This window comes from Podarcis gaigeae (genome assembly GCF_964106915.1).
Source record: "Podarcis gaigeae genome assembly, chromosome: 7".
NCBI lineage: Eukaryota > Metazoa > Chordata > Lepidosauria > Squamata > Lacertidae > Podarcis > Podarcis gaigeae.
In genome coordinates this window covers 29,040,386-29,054,884 of record NC_139683.1, presented here as the reverse complement: position 1 = coordinate 29,054,884, position 14,499 = coordinate 29,040,386, and the positions used below count along the sequence as shown (strand labels likewise).

The following is a 14,499-nucleotide window of genomic DNA, read 5'->3' as shown; positions in this document are numbered from 1 at the left end:
GTTATTAGTATGAGCTTTTGTGTACATGCACACTTCTTCAGATACATTGAAATATGTATGTTAAATGCTGTCACTGCCATGTTACAAAGTTGTGTTTTAAAACAGTTCAGTCGAGGAAAGAGCCATCTCCCAAGCCATCTTCTCTTCATCATAAAACATTAAAGGGATTACTAGCAGCCACTGCTGCCTTCATATCAGGCATGCAGGGAAAGTGATCTCTATGTGGCGATGGCCAGACCACCCCATGACATTGCCTGACACTGCATGCATACAACCAGGCAGCCTGCAGACCACAACATAGTCTCCAGCGTACGGTATCTTTGTGCTGTGGGCAGGAGGACAGAGCGGTAATGAGCTTCCTTTCCATGGTTTACCTATCAGAGGTGCCTTGTCCTTTAGTGCCCCCGTTGCCCCAGTGAAATTGGGATTCCTGAGGGTATCTGTTGCAATACATACAGATGTCAGAAACACGCCTTTGAGTACAGCCTATGCCTGCAAATGTGACAGTTACTACTATAAGGGTGCAATGTAAATCACATACATATTTCAGATCTTTTATATTGTATATTGACTGTGAGTGACTCCACAGCATGCCAGTATTATGTAAATGCATACAGCTAGCTGAATAAAATTAATATATTAGTTCTTATTGCTGTGGAGATTGCTGTTCCTTTTTTGCAGGGGGTGGGGGGGAGGTCATTTGAAAATTTAAACAACTGTATTGTACACTTGCATTGTTCACTCCAGGAAATCAAACCTCCGTTATATACACATTAATGATAATCTTACTTTTACATATTTCTGCAATTCATTTGCCTAGCCAGAATTTTTTAATAGGTGGACAACTATCAGACAAAAATCCTGTTCTTTCTGATAGAAAATATGTGGCTTTTTGCAATGCTAATTTGGGGCAGGGGGGAAATAGTTCCAGGTCCTATTCACACATTATTCAGATTGTAATAATAGAAAACAGAATTTAAAATGTGATATTGTTATGCAATAAAACAAAGGAAATGATCTAGTAATCCCTATGCATGAGCTTTGTGGAAGACATTTTGATCAAGCAGAATTTCCTTAAAAAAAGGAAGCCCTGCGGTCCACCAATGTGTATTCTGCTATATATTTTAGAAAGTTGCTTATCTGTTCATTGTGCATTTGGCTGCCTATAAATATACCATAACCAAATTTTGCATGATGGTTCCTGACATTAAGGAGACGGTTTTCTTCTATGTTTGGATCCAGTTGAATGCTGTTTTGAATCAAGATGGCAGACTGAGCCTTTCAAAATTGTACTGATTTTAAACACTGATCTCAAACCTGCAGTGATTTTTGTTTTGTTTCTTAGAATTCCTGAGCAACAGTGGGTATGAGGCTGCTAAGTTAATTTATATAGCAAGAATGTTAATTCATAAAGTTAAGTGTGTGTATTTGGGAGTCTGAAAGTTCAGACATAACCAAACCCTGCTTAAATTGTGTCTGCCTGAAAAGATAGCATCAGACTTTGAGCCCTGTAGCCCTGGAAAGTATGGTCAGATTCAAAACACATTCAGCTTTTCTGGATCCAGACTATTGAAATTTGAGGAGCCCCAGCCCCCCATTCATACTGGCAGCCATTTTTTTCTTGTGCCCACCATCTGCTGTTTCTTTCTCAGAGAAAGCAATAATCCAATTCTCCCTGTTTTCTGGTACTGGTCTCCAGCACTTCAGTATCCCTTTTTTGCCTTTGGGGGAGATTCCAGGATAACTTTTTAATAATTATGTTATATACATATATGGAATTAAGCCACAGTGGGATTACACAGTGAGTAACCAGGCATAGGATTGCATTATGCATGCTGCTGGGAATGTGTTCGAGTTGTAGCATGAAGTTCAGCCAGACTTCTTGTGAGATGAAACTTCCTATTAAACCATTCTTAAGTCTTGCAAAAGAAAAACGTTTTGGCCCGTATATCAAAACAGCTGCTTCAGAACCCAGTAGAGAACAGACTCTTGAGGAAATTAATACAGTGTAAATGCATTTGTAGTGCAAAACAACACAGCAGTTGGAAAAGAGCCTTTCCATTAGTGTTCAGGAGTGGGTGCATGTAGGTCGGTGCTCAGTGATGTTTGGAAGAAGAATTGAGGTGTTACAAGTCCTCAAGGGTGTCCTTGTTTTCATGTGCAGAAATGCTGGAAAATACTCCTTCACCTTGACCCAGATTTGTTGTTCTAAATGCTATTGCAGACCTGAATTGGGGCTGAGTTGAACTGTGCTATGATGTACAATATTGTTCTGCTCATGGCAAGCGCAGCACCATTTCCTTATAAGGAAGGCTCATTCTCACCCCCCCCCTCTCTCTCTCTCTCACACACACACACACACACACAGTCACCCCAGTCAGGATGACTTTCTAAACAAAGTACAGTGGTACCTCAGGTTACATACGCTTCAGGTTACAGACTCCGCTAACCCAGAAATATTACCTCAGGTTAAGAACTTTGCTTCAGGATGAGAACAGAAATCATGCAGCAGTGGTGCAGCGGCAGCAGGAGGCCCCATTAGCTAAAGTGGTGCTTCAGGTTAAGAACAGTTTCAGGTTAAGAACAGACCTCCAGAACGAATTAAGTTCTTAACCCGAGGCACCACTGTATAGCAGGAAGAGGCAAAACAGATCCATGGAAATGTACCCATCATAGCTCATGTGCTACTGCTTCAGGCATTAAGTTTCCTCTTTCATGCACGTGTTTCTTATTGTGCTGTAGAAGATATCCTGCTCATAGATGGCACTGTACAAATTTAATTGATTTTTTTAACAACTGTGTAAACCCAAATAAGCTGTAGAGAAAAAAATACTAACGATCTGTTATAGCCAGCTTAATGATTAGTTTAAATGTCTCAGGGTAGTATATAGATGCATTATTCCCCACTCCTAGTACCATTCAGCAGCCGGCCACCCTACTTCACCGTTGCCATTATGCTGAGTCTCTGCATATTTCTGATACAAATATGCTGTGGACCATACGCTTTGCATGCAGAAGATATAGGTTAAGTTCTTTGTATGTTTAGTCTAACGAATCAGGCTGCAGGTGATGAGAAAGATTCCTCCATTAAATCCTGGAGTGCAGTTGCCTGATACATGCACTTGAACTTCCTATATTCCATTTTCCATGAAGCTGCTGTGTTGCAGGTGGCTCAGCACAATGTCTTTTGATATCGATCTATAGAAAAGTCCGCTTTCTGATCACTTGGCCACTAGGCCACATTATAAAGTATATATGCAAGTCCCTTGTAATTTAAGGATTGTATTGGAGATAAGGGGTGCAATTGGGCCATCAGCAGAAGTTGATGGAAGGCACTCCACACCACTCCAAGGCCACATGAGCCTCAAGTGATGGCAGTGGATTCAGAAGTACCCCTTGGCTGGACACCTGCTCCTTCGGAGGGAGTATAACCCCATCAAGAGCTATCCATCCAGTCTAGTGCCCCAGTCCTAACTGGATTGAGCTTTAGCTTGTTGGCCCTCATCCAGTCCATTACTGAGGCAAGACAATGGTCCAGCATATCCACTCCCATACCTGCAGGTGAAAATGAGAAGTAGATCTTCTCAATTACCAACATCCTTGTGCTGTAGTAATTCAGAGTCAAAATCGTTTCGTTTCCAGAGACCTCCATGCTACTTGGTTGTTTGTGTGAAATGGGCCAAAGAATTACTACCTAAAATAATCCTTTGGGATTTCACCACTTGTTCATTTTTCCACTTGAGAAATGAGTGTGTACAATAGCATCTCAGATTTAAGCCTCAGTTGAGCAATGGTGGTGATAAGATCTAAAATATGACCACAATGAAGCAGAGCAGAGCAGTAACATAACTCTTAACTGTACCCTGTAATAAATGTTATGTACTTAATTGCTATATAAATGGCCTCTTCCTCAACAAAGTCATTTTTCAGTATTAGGAAATGTGTGTGTGAATGCAGTAGTTTCTGGCCAATAGAAAAGCCACGTGGCTGACTTGAAAATACATTGTTGACCTCTAGTTACACTAGTGCCCAAAATTGTGGAAACCCTTTGGAGAAAGTGTATTTCCCAAGTTTGATGGCTCATAACACCACTTTTTTCAGAGTAATACCATAAAATTATATATCAGTGGAAAGATAATGGAAGTATGTAATGCACAAAGTTTGTTCAATTATCTGTATTCTATCAAAAGCTATAGCCAAATAACCAGAAAAATGAGTTTTTAGAGAGCCAATCAGGTGTCATCTTGTTTTGGCAATGATGGCTCATAATAGCACTTTTTTGGAGTAATACCACAAATCATACATCAATGGAAAGATAATTTAATGAAGAATGTAATGCAATAACTTTTATGAAGGATGATTTATTACAACATAAATAAAGAGGACATTTGCCAGTGTGTTATATGATTGCTATCAAGTTTGTTGGGGGGTTTTTTGTTGTTGTTGATCTTCATTTAGTGAGCTTGTAAAACATAATATAATTTCAACTGGATCCAAATAGAAGAAAACCGTCTCCTTAATGTCAGGAACCATCATGCAAAATTTGGTTATGGTATATTTATATAAAACATTTATATAATTTTATGGTATTACTCAAAAAAGTGGTGTTTTGAGCCATCATTGCTAAAACCAGATGATACCTGATTGGCTCTCTAAACACACCTTTCTGGTTATTTGGCTATAACTTTTGATAGAATACAGATAATTTAACAAGCTTTGTTGCATTACATTCTTCATTAAATTATCATTCCGTTGATATATCATTTTATGGCATTGCTTCAAAAGAAAGTGGTGTTAAGAGCCAGCAAACCTCAGAATTACACTTTCTCCAAAAGGTTTCCACAATTTTGGCCACTAGTGTAAATGGCAAGCGACTTACTTGGATGTATATTTGGATACGCTCAGGACTTATAAAAATATTTTAAGTGATAATTATATACATACTAATCTGGTAATAAGCCATATTGAAAACAACAGGGATGACTTCTGAGTAGACATGCATGAGATTGCTCTTTAGTATTGAGGGGAGCTTAACAGAAATCACAGAATACTGTAATCTAAAACTTTTTATTCTAACTTCTAAAAATTATATTTATATGCCAAAGATGTGAATGAAAATTTCAGGCATAATAGCCCCTCCAGAATGGATAAAACCTGCCAAATTACAAATGAATATCTTTAGGACCATTTAAAGTTTTTTGTTTGTTTGTTTTGCTGTTTTTTTAAAGGAACAATCTGTAATGTTTTGATTCTTGGGGCAGAATTGGATGAAATTTGCAGGCAATGTTGCCCCTTCTGAGTGATGAATCCTGCCAAGTTTCAGGAGGACAGCTTCAGTGGTTTTCCTGCAAAGACAATTGTTGCCAGGGTTTTTTTTGGAGGGAGGATTAAAAAAGAAGAAGAAATAGCTTAATATTCCGTAATGTTTTGTGGACAATTGCTATGTCAATTGCAGACATGAGAGAAGTGTGTGTCCTACTGTAAAAACTTAAGAGCTCATATCCAACATATTCAGAAGCAGTTTCCAAATGATAGGATATGCTCAGGAATGTTAGGATAGTAGTTTATGAAATAGTGATTGTTTTACTAATTGCAGTACAGTATGCGATGTCTTAGGCAGTTTCATAAGAAAAACAGCATAAACCTCAGTTCCAATTATTCATGCCAACTACTGAATTGCATCAGTTTCATTGTCGCAACACAAAGAATTCAAACCATTCTATCTCCAGGATCTAACCACATAATCACAGAGGCAGCCTTGATGGATAGATAAGAACCTACTGTGTCATTGATGAGAATTAGCTGCTGGTCCTGTTTCTACTACTACTAATACTACTAACAACAAAACAACAACAAAAATTTGCCCTTCTGAGCTATTCTGCAAAGAAGAAATTTCTAGCTCCTAATGGAAATATATTGATTGCACTAAGCAGCTGTATTCAACCTGCTCTGGACTTCTTGCAATGATCTACAGTATTTAACAGGCTGGAAAAGATAATGTACTCTGATTGACAGGAGCCAGATAAAAGCAGGCAAGCTTTTCATCATCGTGAAGATTTGCTCCTCAGCTGGCCTTGGCTGTTCATTTCATTGACACACAGTAGTGTTTTAGTCTCTTATTTTGCGTGAAGGAAAGATGGTTATTTAATAAGCCACTGACTGAACTTTCATGTTTAAATCAGTGAATATTGGCAAAGTGCTAAAATTGAGAAGGCTTGATTTATGAGTGTATTTTAAATTCATAAAAATGTAGGGTTTAGAATTGGTTTCTGATAACGTTCACTGGACCTTTCTAATGGTCAGTCATCATTAACGATATACTCCTCATGACTTAGATTCAATTAGTTGTTGGTGTTGTTCTTAAACTTCATACCTAACTAGAGATGAATATACACAACTAAACATAAATCTTTGTTGTCTTGTTTTAAGGGCTGAAGTCAAGCGAGCCAACCATGACCGGCAAAACACAGACCAGTAATGTCACCAATAAGAATGACCCCAAATCCATCAACTCTAGAGTCTTCATTGGCAACCTCAACACAGCCATTGTCAAAAAGGGTGACATAGAGGCAATCTTTGCAAAGTATGGGAAAATAGTTGGCTGCTCGGTGCACAAAGGTTATGCATTTGTACAGTATATGAGTGAGAGGCATGCAAGGGCTGCTGTGGCAGGAGAGAATGCCAGGATCATCGCGGGGCAACCTCTCGGTGAGTATCTGCATGCCATCCCATGTGTTCTGTCATTTATGCTTTTACTCTTCCTTGTAAAACCCATTTCCCTACAGCTATATGTACTTGGGGATTGTGTCCGTTTGAATGAAAACAACTGACATATTTACTCTTCTCCTTTGTTTTGGCTTGTACCTCATTCTTGTAGCAATCATAATTCAGGAATGCTTAGAATCCACTAATGGACAAGACAGTGTACATCTGGGCTTGGCAACCTTTTTGGTCCCATGAGTAGTTTTGTAAACCAGACAACTGCACACACACACCGCAGTTAAGCACCACATGCACCACCATCTATTGGCTACAACATAATGTTTTTTTCCAAATCTAATTCATGAGGGTGCAAGAGAAGGCCTTCATGGGTGCATGTGCCGTAGGTGCCACATTGGTGATTCCTGGTTGGCATAGTGTATTGGTTCTAGGGGTTGCTCGTGCGTAAGTTGCCACCACTCCTGGCTAGGTTACCTGGTTGAACCCTTTCTGTCTGGACAGCCTCTCACTTTGTGGCTGTCTCAGTCGCTGGCAGAATCCGTCTGGGCGTTTCTTGAACTTCTTCCAGCAAAGAAGTTCTTTGATGCCAAGTCTCCTCCTACTCTCCCTGCGCGGAAGTCTTCTGCGCAGGGAGGGTGTGGGCAGCGGAGTACCCGCGCTCTCCCTGCTGGTCTCCGGCGAAGAGTCCTGGAGCCTCCTCTCCGATTCCCCCATCTGCCCCACTTCACCACTGGTGTTACGCTGATTTCCTTCCCCAGCAGATGGGCTGCCTCTCTCCCTGCTGGGACCCTCTCCGGCATCACTCTGGAGCCTTCTCTCCGCCTCTGGCTCCGATGGCAGTTCCCTGACACATAGATACTGAGTTATGGGCTGGGCAATATCCAATTTTCAATATCACAATATATCAACAGGTAAACATTGTACTGATATATCACAATGTCTGAAATAAGGATGGAGCTATGTAAGGGCTTTGGCCAGCTTCCCAGTTTATTCTGCATCATGATTTTTGCATAGGACACACACACACATATCAAGATTTGCAATATATTGGCAGATCAAAAATTATGAAACTGATAGCACAATATGGACTTCAAACCAGTTTTTAGATTTGTTGCATCTTCTAACTTTATAATTCACAACTAGGAGTCTATAGTATATAAATAGTTCAAATAAATGCACATAGGGCATTCAGTAAGCTGCATTAATTGCCCCTTATTTAAATCACCCAATAAATAATATTCCAGTTTCTGTGTGGGAAACAATGAGTGAGGATTTTTTTGGGGGGGTACATATTTACTGTGTGTATATGTCAAGGACAAACTATGTATGATGTGCAGATTTATGTTGTGTTTTTAAAGAAAAAGCAGCTTTGGGAGGTTGTGATTTTGAGCAAGAGAATGAAAATAAAGGATGGGAATGCTACTTAACAGAGAACCAGCTAGTTACAGGTGCACCAGCTGCTACACATAAACACACACACACCACGGGAGAGAAAATACCCCCAACAACCACATAGGATTCAATTCAGTGAAGACACACTTCTCCTCAGGTAGGAAAGTCGTCCAAATTATCTGTAAGGAAAGTATTTCAAAACATAGTAAATAATTTTATTCCATTCACATGACATCCGCAGCTCACACAGATGGCACCTTAGTGAACCTCAGTGTACATTACAACCCCAACAACTATTTCCTACTTCTCAGGATACCTTTCTGTGGATGAGCCTTTTTCTAATCTGTACAAATTCTACATACTTCTAAATTGCTGGCATGAGATATTTTAGGATTTTGGGTGGGGAGGATGGCTTAGATAGCACATGATAGCATGCAAGACCAAATAATGGAGTGAAATGAAATACGGTTGTTAAGAACTTAGTTCAGAAAGCCTTATCCTGTCTGGTGACCCATAAAATTCATCCAATAATTGTGAAGCACTGTAGGCATTAGCATGCTGGTTTGCTGCCCAGAAGCCACAAATTTCACTGAATGGCTTTCATAGCATTTTTCTACTGATGTATAGCAACTTGTTTATATATACCTCTCATTTTTACCTTTAAAATTACATAGGAAGGAGCATACAATTCCGCCTTATACTGAGTCCATTGGTCCATGTAGCTCAGTAAATAAATTGGAGAAAACTACAAGCTAATGTGTGCAGTTAGATTAAGAATAGGCACTTGCTCAAATCTGGTTTTAGGCATGAACTCACTGGCAACCTCTGCCTTGCTGCTCTCATCTGTAATATGGAGATGATAATAATAATGCTACTCTACCATACCATATAGTTGCTGGACTGCCTTCTTCCCTATCAATCTGCCTGTCCATTGAGATAGGCATCTGAGGCCTCCTTCCTCTGGGTGCTCCCTCTCTCTTAAGTTCATTAGGTGATGCCTGGAGAGAGCCTTTCCTGTGGTGGCTCCTCACTTTTGGAAAATTATCTCTCTCACACACACCCCAAGACTCACCTAGAGACCTCATTACTATAATTTAGGTACCAGGGAAACATATTTTTTTTTAAAAAAAAACTTCCAGGCTTTTATTAATTGTTAATGTAAGCATTATTTAACGCAGAGCAGCTGTTTTAATTTGCTGCAATAGTTTGCATGTTTCATTCTATCAGTAGTAGCTTCTAATTTTTTACTTTTGGTTTCTCACTATCTTCTAAGTGCCCTGGGGACATAAATCTGTGACGAGAATGTGAGATATGAATTATGCAAATAAATACAGGGATGTTTCTGGGACTAAACTTATGTGAGTGAAAAGTGTAGAGTGCCTATTAAAAACAATATGTGAGTAGTAAGTATTAGGAATTACTATTACCAAGAGAAAATACAGATTAATTAAGGGTGAATACTAACTATTTGCCAAGAAGTACTTTACTGCAGAAGGCAAACCATGCAGAGAACCCAGGCAGCGAGGAGAAATTTGCCACACATCTGTATCCAGCTGAGAGGTGTTAGAATTTCCCTCAATGGGTGGACACAGCAAAGAACTGGCTCTTCCCACAATGATATATATACTGTGTTTTAAATTAATGCTTTGCAAGTGACCATCCATGTTCATCCAGGGCCTGACAGATATCTTTATTTATAGTTACATTGATTGGACTTTTGTTATTGGGATATCAGAATTGTGCTGGCCACCACAACAGGTTCACAGCTCCAGCCAGTGAATCAGTTTTATTTACAGCTGCAGTTGCTGGCGGTTTTGCAGCTAAATTCTCATCATGTTCCTGCCAAGTTTGCTTGGTTTGCGAGTAACCTTCTTTGCTGCCATAATCCAAGACCCTGCTCTCTCTCTCTCTCTCTCTCTCTCTCTCTCTCTCTCTTTCTCTCTCCCTGTCCCTGAATCAATGGCATAAGTGTGCTTGTGCAGCATTAATTGACCCTTCCATTGGGGCAGGCACCAGCTGCTTATGAAGGGCTGCTAAGAGTTCCTAATCCAATAGGCTGCTGCCTCAGTGGAGAGCCATAAGGATGACCCATGAGAGTTTAAGGCCTCACTATGTGTATTAAAGGATGTGAGCCAAGATTTACTTGAAAGGTAATGACTCCTAAAGCAATGACTGCACCTTGCAATTTTTGTTTTTGTAGCTGTCATATTTTTGCAGTGGCTTTTGAGAGACAAACATAATTTTCAAGGTAATTTTCAAACAAAAGGCACGCAAAGAATCTCTTGAAGACCACAGTATGCCTGAATGGCTAAGTGGTGTAGCCAACATCATGTGGAGCAACGGATCCCTAACCTAAACACATTATTTTGAAGAGGTTCTGCTGATTTCACTCTGTTTCGCATTTCAGTGGCATTTGTCTTGATTCGAAAAGCTGTTTTCATCGTGACGTTTTCCCACTGTTTCCACCTCTCTTGTGTGCAATCTGGCCTATTTTATTCAAAATATCTACTTTCTTCCATTAAAGTGACTGAAGTGGCCTTGGGTGCTGTATCTTTAGTTGTGCCCATCAGAGCACCTGCACCCATTAAAACGTAAAGGTAAAGGGACCCCTGACCATTAGGTCCAGTCGTGTCTGACTCTGGGGTTGCGGCGCTCATCTTGCTTTATTGGCCAAGGGAGCCGGTGTACAGCTTCTGGGTCGTGTGGCCAGCATGACTAAGCCGCTTCTGGCGAACCAGAGCAGCACATGGAAACGCCGTTTACCTTCCCGCCAGAGCAGTACCTATTTATCTACTTGCACTTTGACGTGCTTTTGAACTGCTTGGTTGGCAGGAGCAACAGGAATTCACCCCGTCGCGGGGATTCAAACCACCAACCTTCTGATCGGCAAGTCCTAGGCTCTGTGGTTTAACCCACAGCGCCACCCGTGTCCCTTTTAGACACTACTGAATTGTAACAAATATTTTCAGGATGATTTAGGGTACAAGTTAACATTATGTGATTACCGGTACATGGTTTAATGATAAGGGGACAGCTTGACTAATGGAACTTATTTTATGGTTAATTTCTCATTTCTTATTATGCATGAGGGAGGCATGTCTACTTTTTAGAGGTACTAGACAAGGCATTGAAATAGGTTGCCTGTAGGGTTTGGTTCTTCTCCTGATCCCACAACTTTTATTCTCTTGTAAATCCACTTATACCCAATTCCACTGATGCAAGATCACACGATAATCTAGAATTTGACACAAGTACATTGTAATTGTAAGGTCTAACTGTTTGCAGGAATATGTTAAAGCTACTAAATCTAGTCATAATTCCTTGTTAAAAGAAACAAAAACAAAAAAGCTAAGAAATCCAACACAGAGAAACATTCAAGTCCTTGGAATAAATAACAAAGGACTTACTACAGTTTCCTTGGCTGATGTCCTTTAAAACTAATAAATTAGTTCCACAGTGGCTTTCATCCTATTTTATCTCTGTAAGTATTATTCACGTTCGCCTGCCTTCAGGTCCAAATTAGACACAGTCTCCAAGTACCTAGTGAGCACAGAATGACATATGGCCTCAGGTAAAATGGTGGTTACAGATAATTATTTTGGACAACGCACTCTATTGCACAACCTCTTGGGAAGTACAGGAGCCCTGCAGGAGCTTTCTAAATCATGACAGGCCTAGAAAACATATAATGTGTGGGGCAGGCAATAAAGAATACTTTTAGTAAGAGTTCAACATATACCTGATGTGGCAGTAGAGCCATTCCCCCCTTTTCACATTTTATGCCCCTGCCCCAAACACTTCTTTTTAATGTCTCCTGCTCGCAGTGGCTCATGGAAGAAAAACATTCCAACCCTGTTTGCAGAGCCTGTAATCTCTAGGGTGAATCAATTCATCACTACAGTTTTGAATCTCTAGACATCGCTAGTCGTGTGACATGTTTGTAACAGTTGCTTTCTCATTTCCGAAAGAAAGGAAGCTCCACAGTGCATAATTGGTTCCTAGCAAGACTAGCAAATAAGTCAAATATTCAAGGTTGTTTTTTAAGTAGCCTATTTATGCAGACCAAAAACCCCAAAACTTTAGTGGTCTTTATGAGCCCATTTAACCCAGCAGTTGATGATCTAATGAATTATCAATTAGATTTACAAGCTACCTTTTCCAGAAGCACTGAGGTCACATGACAACTTGTACACCGAACAACGATAAAATGTAGAATCCAAAGCAGTTCATGGAGTTGGCACCTATGATACACACTGGGCTGCAGTCTTATCAACAGCCACAAGCTATTCTGTTGAAATCAGCAGTGTTTATATAATTATAAACACATACCTGGCTGTGAGATTTTTGGAGAAAGTCACAGCCAGGTCAGGGAGCTGGTTTTTCATTGCCTTATGAGATAGTACTTCTTCATACAGTGCATAAACTATGGAATTTCCCACAAGTGTCCTGGAAAAACTGGGACATCCCATTTTGCGTTGAGAGAGCATGCCAGCCATTTTGGTTACTGTGATCTCACATGATTTCATGCCGTAGTTCCCGCCCCCCAAGTGCTTTTGGGGGGGTAAGGCACCCTAAATTGCATGTTTTGGAGCACCGCATGAGATCGCAGTCCTGGAAAATGCACTATTTTGGAGGGGAAATGGCTTCAAAATGAACAGGAACTCAGAAAGCTGGAGAGCTGCACTAGCCTTCCTTTTCAAATATAAAAATATACGCATCAGGTACCTGGCCCTAAGATACACATTCTGGAGCCAGGACACCTTTACAAAGAAGATTCATCAAGCCTCTAGTCATCACATGCCTAATTTCATGTAGGAAACACCCAGCACCTTATTGGAGTGTATCCTCTGCAGCAAACTTGCACACTGCATGTAGAGTAGTTTAGCCCATGGCATTCAATCCTTGCATAGCATTGGGATGAACTACCTGCTGAATATTTTTTGTAAGCAAAACATGAAAATACTTGCAGACCGTGTTCCAGAAATGACAATTAACTGCCAAATAAATGGTGCTAAAAATAGGTAACATACTGAGTCATCAGTCCTATGAGACCCATGCACAACCCAAGCTTGGTGTGCATTTGATTTATTAATCCTATATTTTCTAACTCTGTTACTGATACATCCAGAACATTTGATGAATCAAAGCCTGCAATCCCCCCCCCCATGAAACAGCTGATTTAGAGAAATTTTAACAGGTCTTGTGCTGCCTTCAATCTGAGAAACAAATATACACAGACAATTTTTGTTAAAAAATGATGGGAATGACATTCCACCCACTGTTATTTGGCTATACCTTCTATCCTGCATCCATGAATAACTATGTAAGCATAATGAAGGCGAGCAGGGGCCTGTGTATTTAATGGACATGGGATTGCTGCAGGGAAAGAAGCCTGATATTTCCATTTCTATTCATAGTCTCTCTCTCTCTCTCTCTCTCTCTCTCTCTGTGTGTGTGTGTGTGTGTGTGAAACTAATTACAAAACAAAATAAAATATTTAGTACTTTATGTTTGCACTTAAAAATAAGATGGAAGGGAAAGTAGTTTTATCAGTTGCTGGAGAAGATGAATGAACCCATGAGCAATGAAAAGGTGATTTAAACAAATGAAAAAAAAATGGGGCATTATGCAGAAGATATATAGATATAGATACAGATACAGTGGTACCTCAGGTTACAGACTCCGCTAACCCAGAAATAGTACCTCAGGTTAAGAACTTTGCTTCAGGTTGAGAACAGAAATCGCACAATGCCGGTACAGCGGCAGTGGGAGGCCCCATTAGCTAAAGTGGTACCTTAGCTTAAGAACAGTTTCAGGTTAAGAAAGAACCTCCAGAACGAATTAAGTTCTTAATCCGAGGTACCACTGTATAGATATAGATAGATGATAGATAGATATATACCATATTTTTCGCTCTATAACACGCACCCGACCATAACACGCACGTCGTTTTTAGAGGAGGAAAATCCGTAGGCATGCCACCCGTAGGCATTCCCTCCATAACACACACAGACATTTCCCCTTACTTTTTAGGAGGAAAAAAGTGAGTGTTATGGTGCAAAAAATACGATAGATAGATAGATAGATAGATAGATAGATAGATGATAGATAGATAGATATAGATAGATAGATAGATAGATGATAGATAGATAGATAGATAGATAGATAGATAGATAGATAGATGATAGATAGATAGATAGATAGATGATAGAGATAGATGATAGATAGATGATTGATAGATAGATAGATAGATAGATGATAGATAGATAGATAGATAGATAGATGATAGATAGATAGATAGATAGATAGATATAGATGATAGATAGATAGATAGATGATAGATAGATAGATAGATAGATAGATAGATGATATAGATAGATAATAGAT

At 39.8% G+C, this 14,499-nt stretch overlaps 1 protein-coding gene and 1 long non-coding RNA gene across 10 annotated transcripts in view; one reads left to right on the top strand and one right to left on the bottom strand.

Annotated features, from left to right (window-relative positions):
• Window positions 1-14,499, top strand: part of RALYL (RALY RNA binding protein like) — a 271,005-nt gene that overhangs the window by 132,502 nt on the left and 124,004 nt on the right. For all 8 annotated transcript variants that reach the window (XM_083748037.1, XM_083748039.1, XM_083748038.1 and 5 more), the window contains one exon: window positions 6,430-6,708. In XM_083748037.1, the coding sequence (XP_083604163.1) occupies window positions 6,453-6,708 (256 nt within the window). In that variant the 5' untranslated portion in view covers window positions 6,430-6,452. The remainder of the gene's footprint in view (window positions 1-6,429; window positions 6,709-14,499) is intronic.
• LOC310848739 overlaps window positions 8,173-14,499 on the bottom strand; it is a 39,549-nt gene continuing 33,222 nt past the window's right edge. For both annotated transcript variants that reach the window (XR_014566567.1, XR_014566568.1), the window contains 2 exons: window positions 11,520-11,652; window positions 8,173-8,291 (listed from right to left, as the gene is read on the bottom strand). This is a non-coding gene — a long non-coding RNA (uncharacterized lncRNA). The remainder of the gene's footprint in view (window positions 8,292-11,519; window positions 11,653-14,499) is intronic.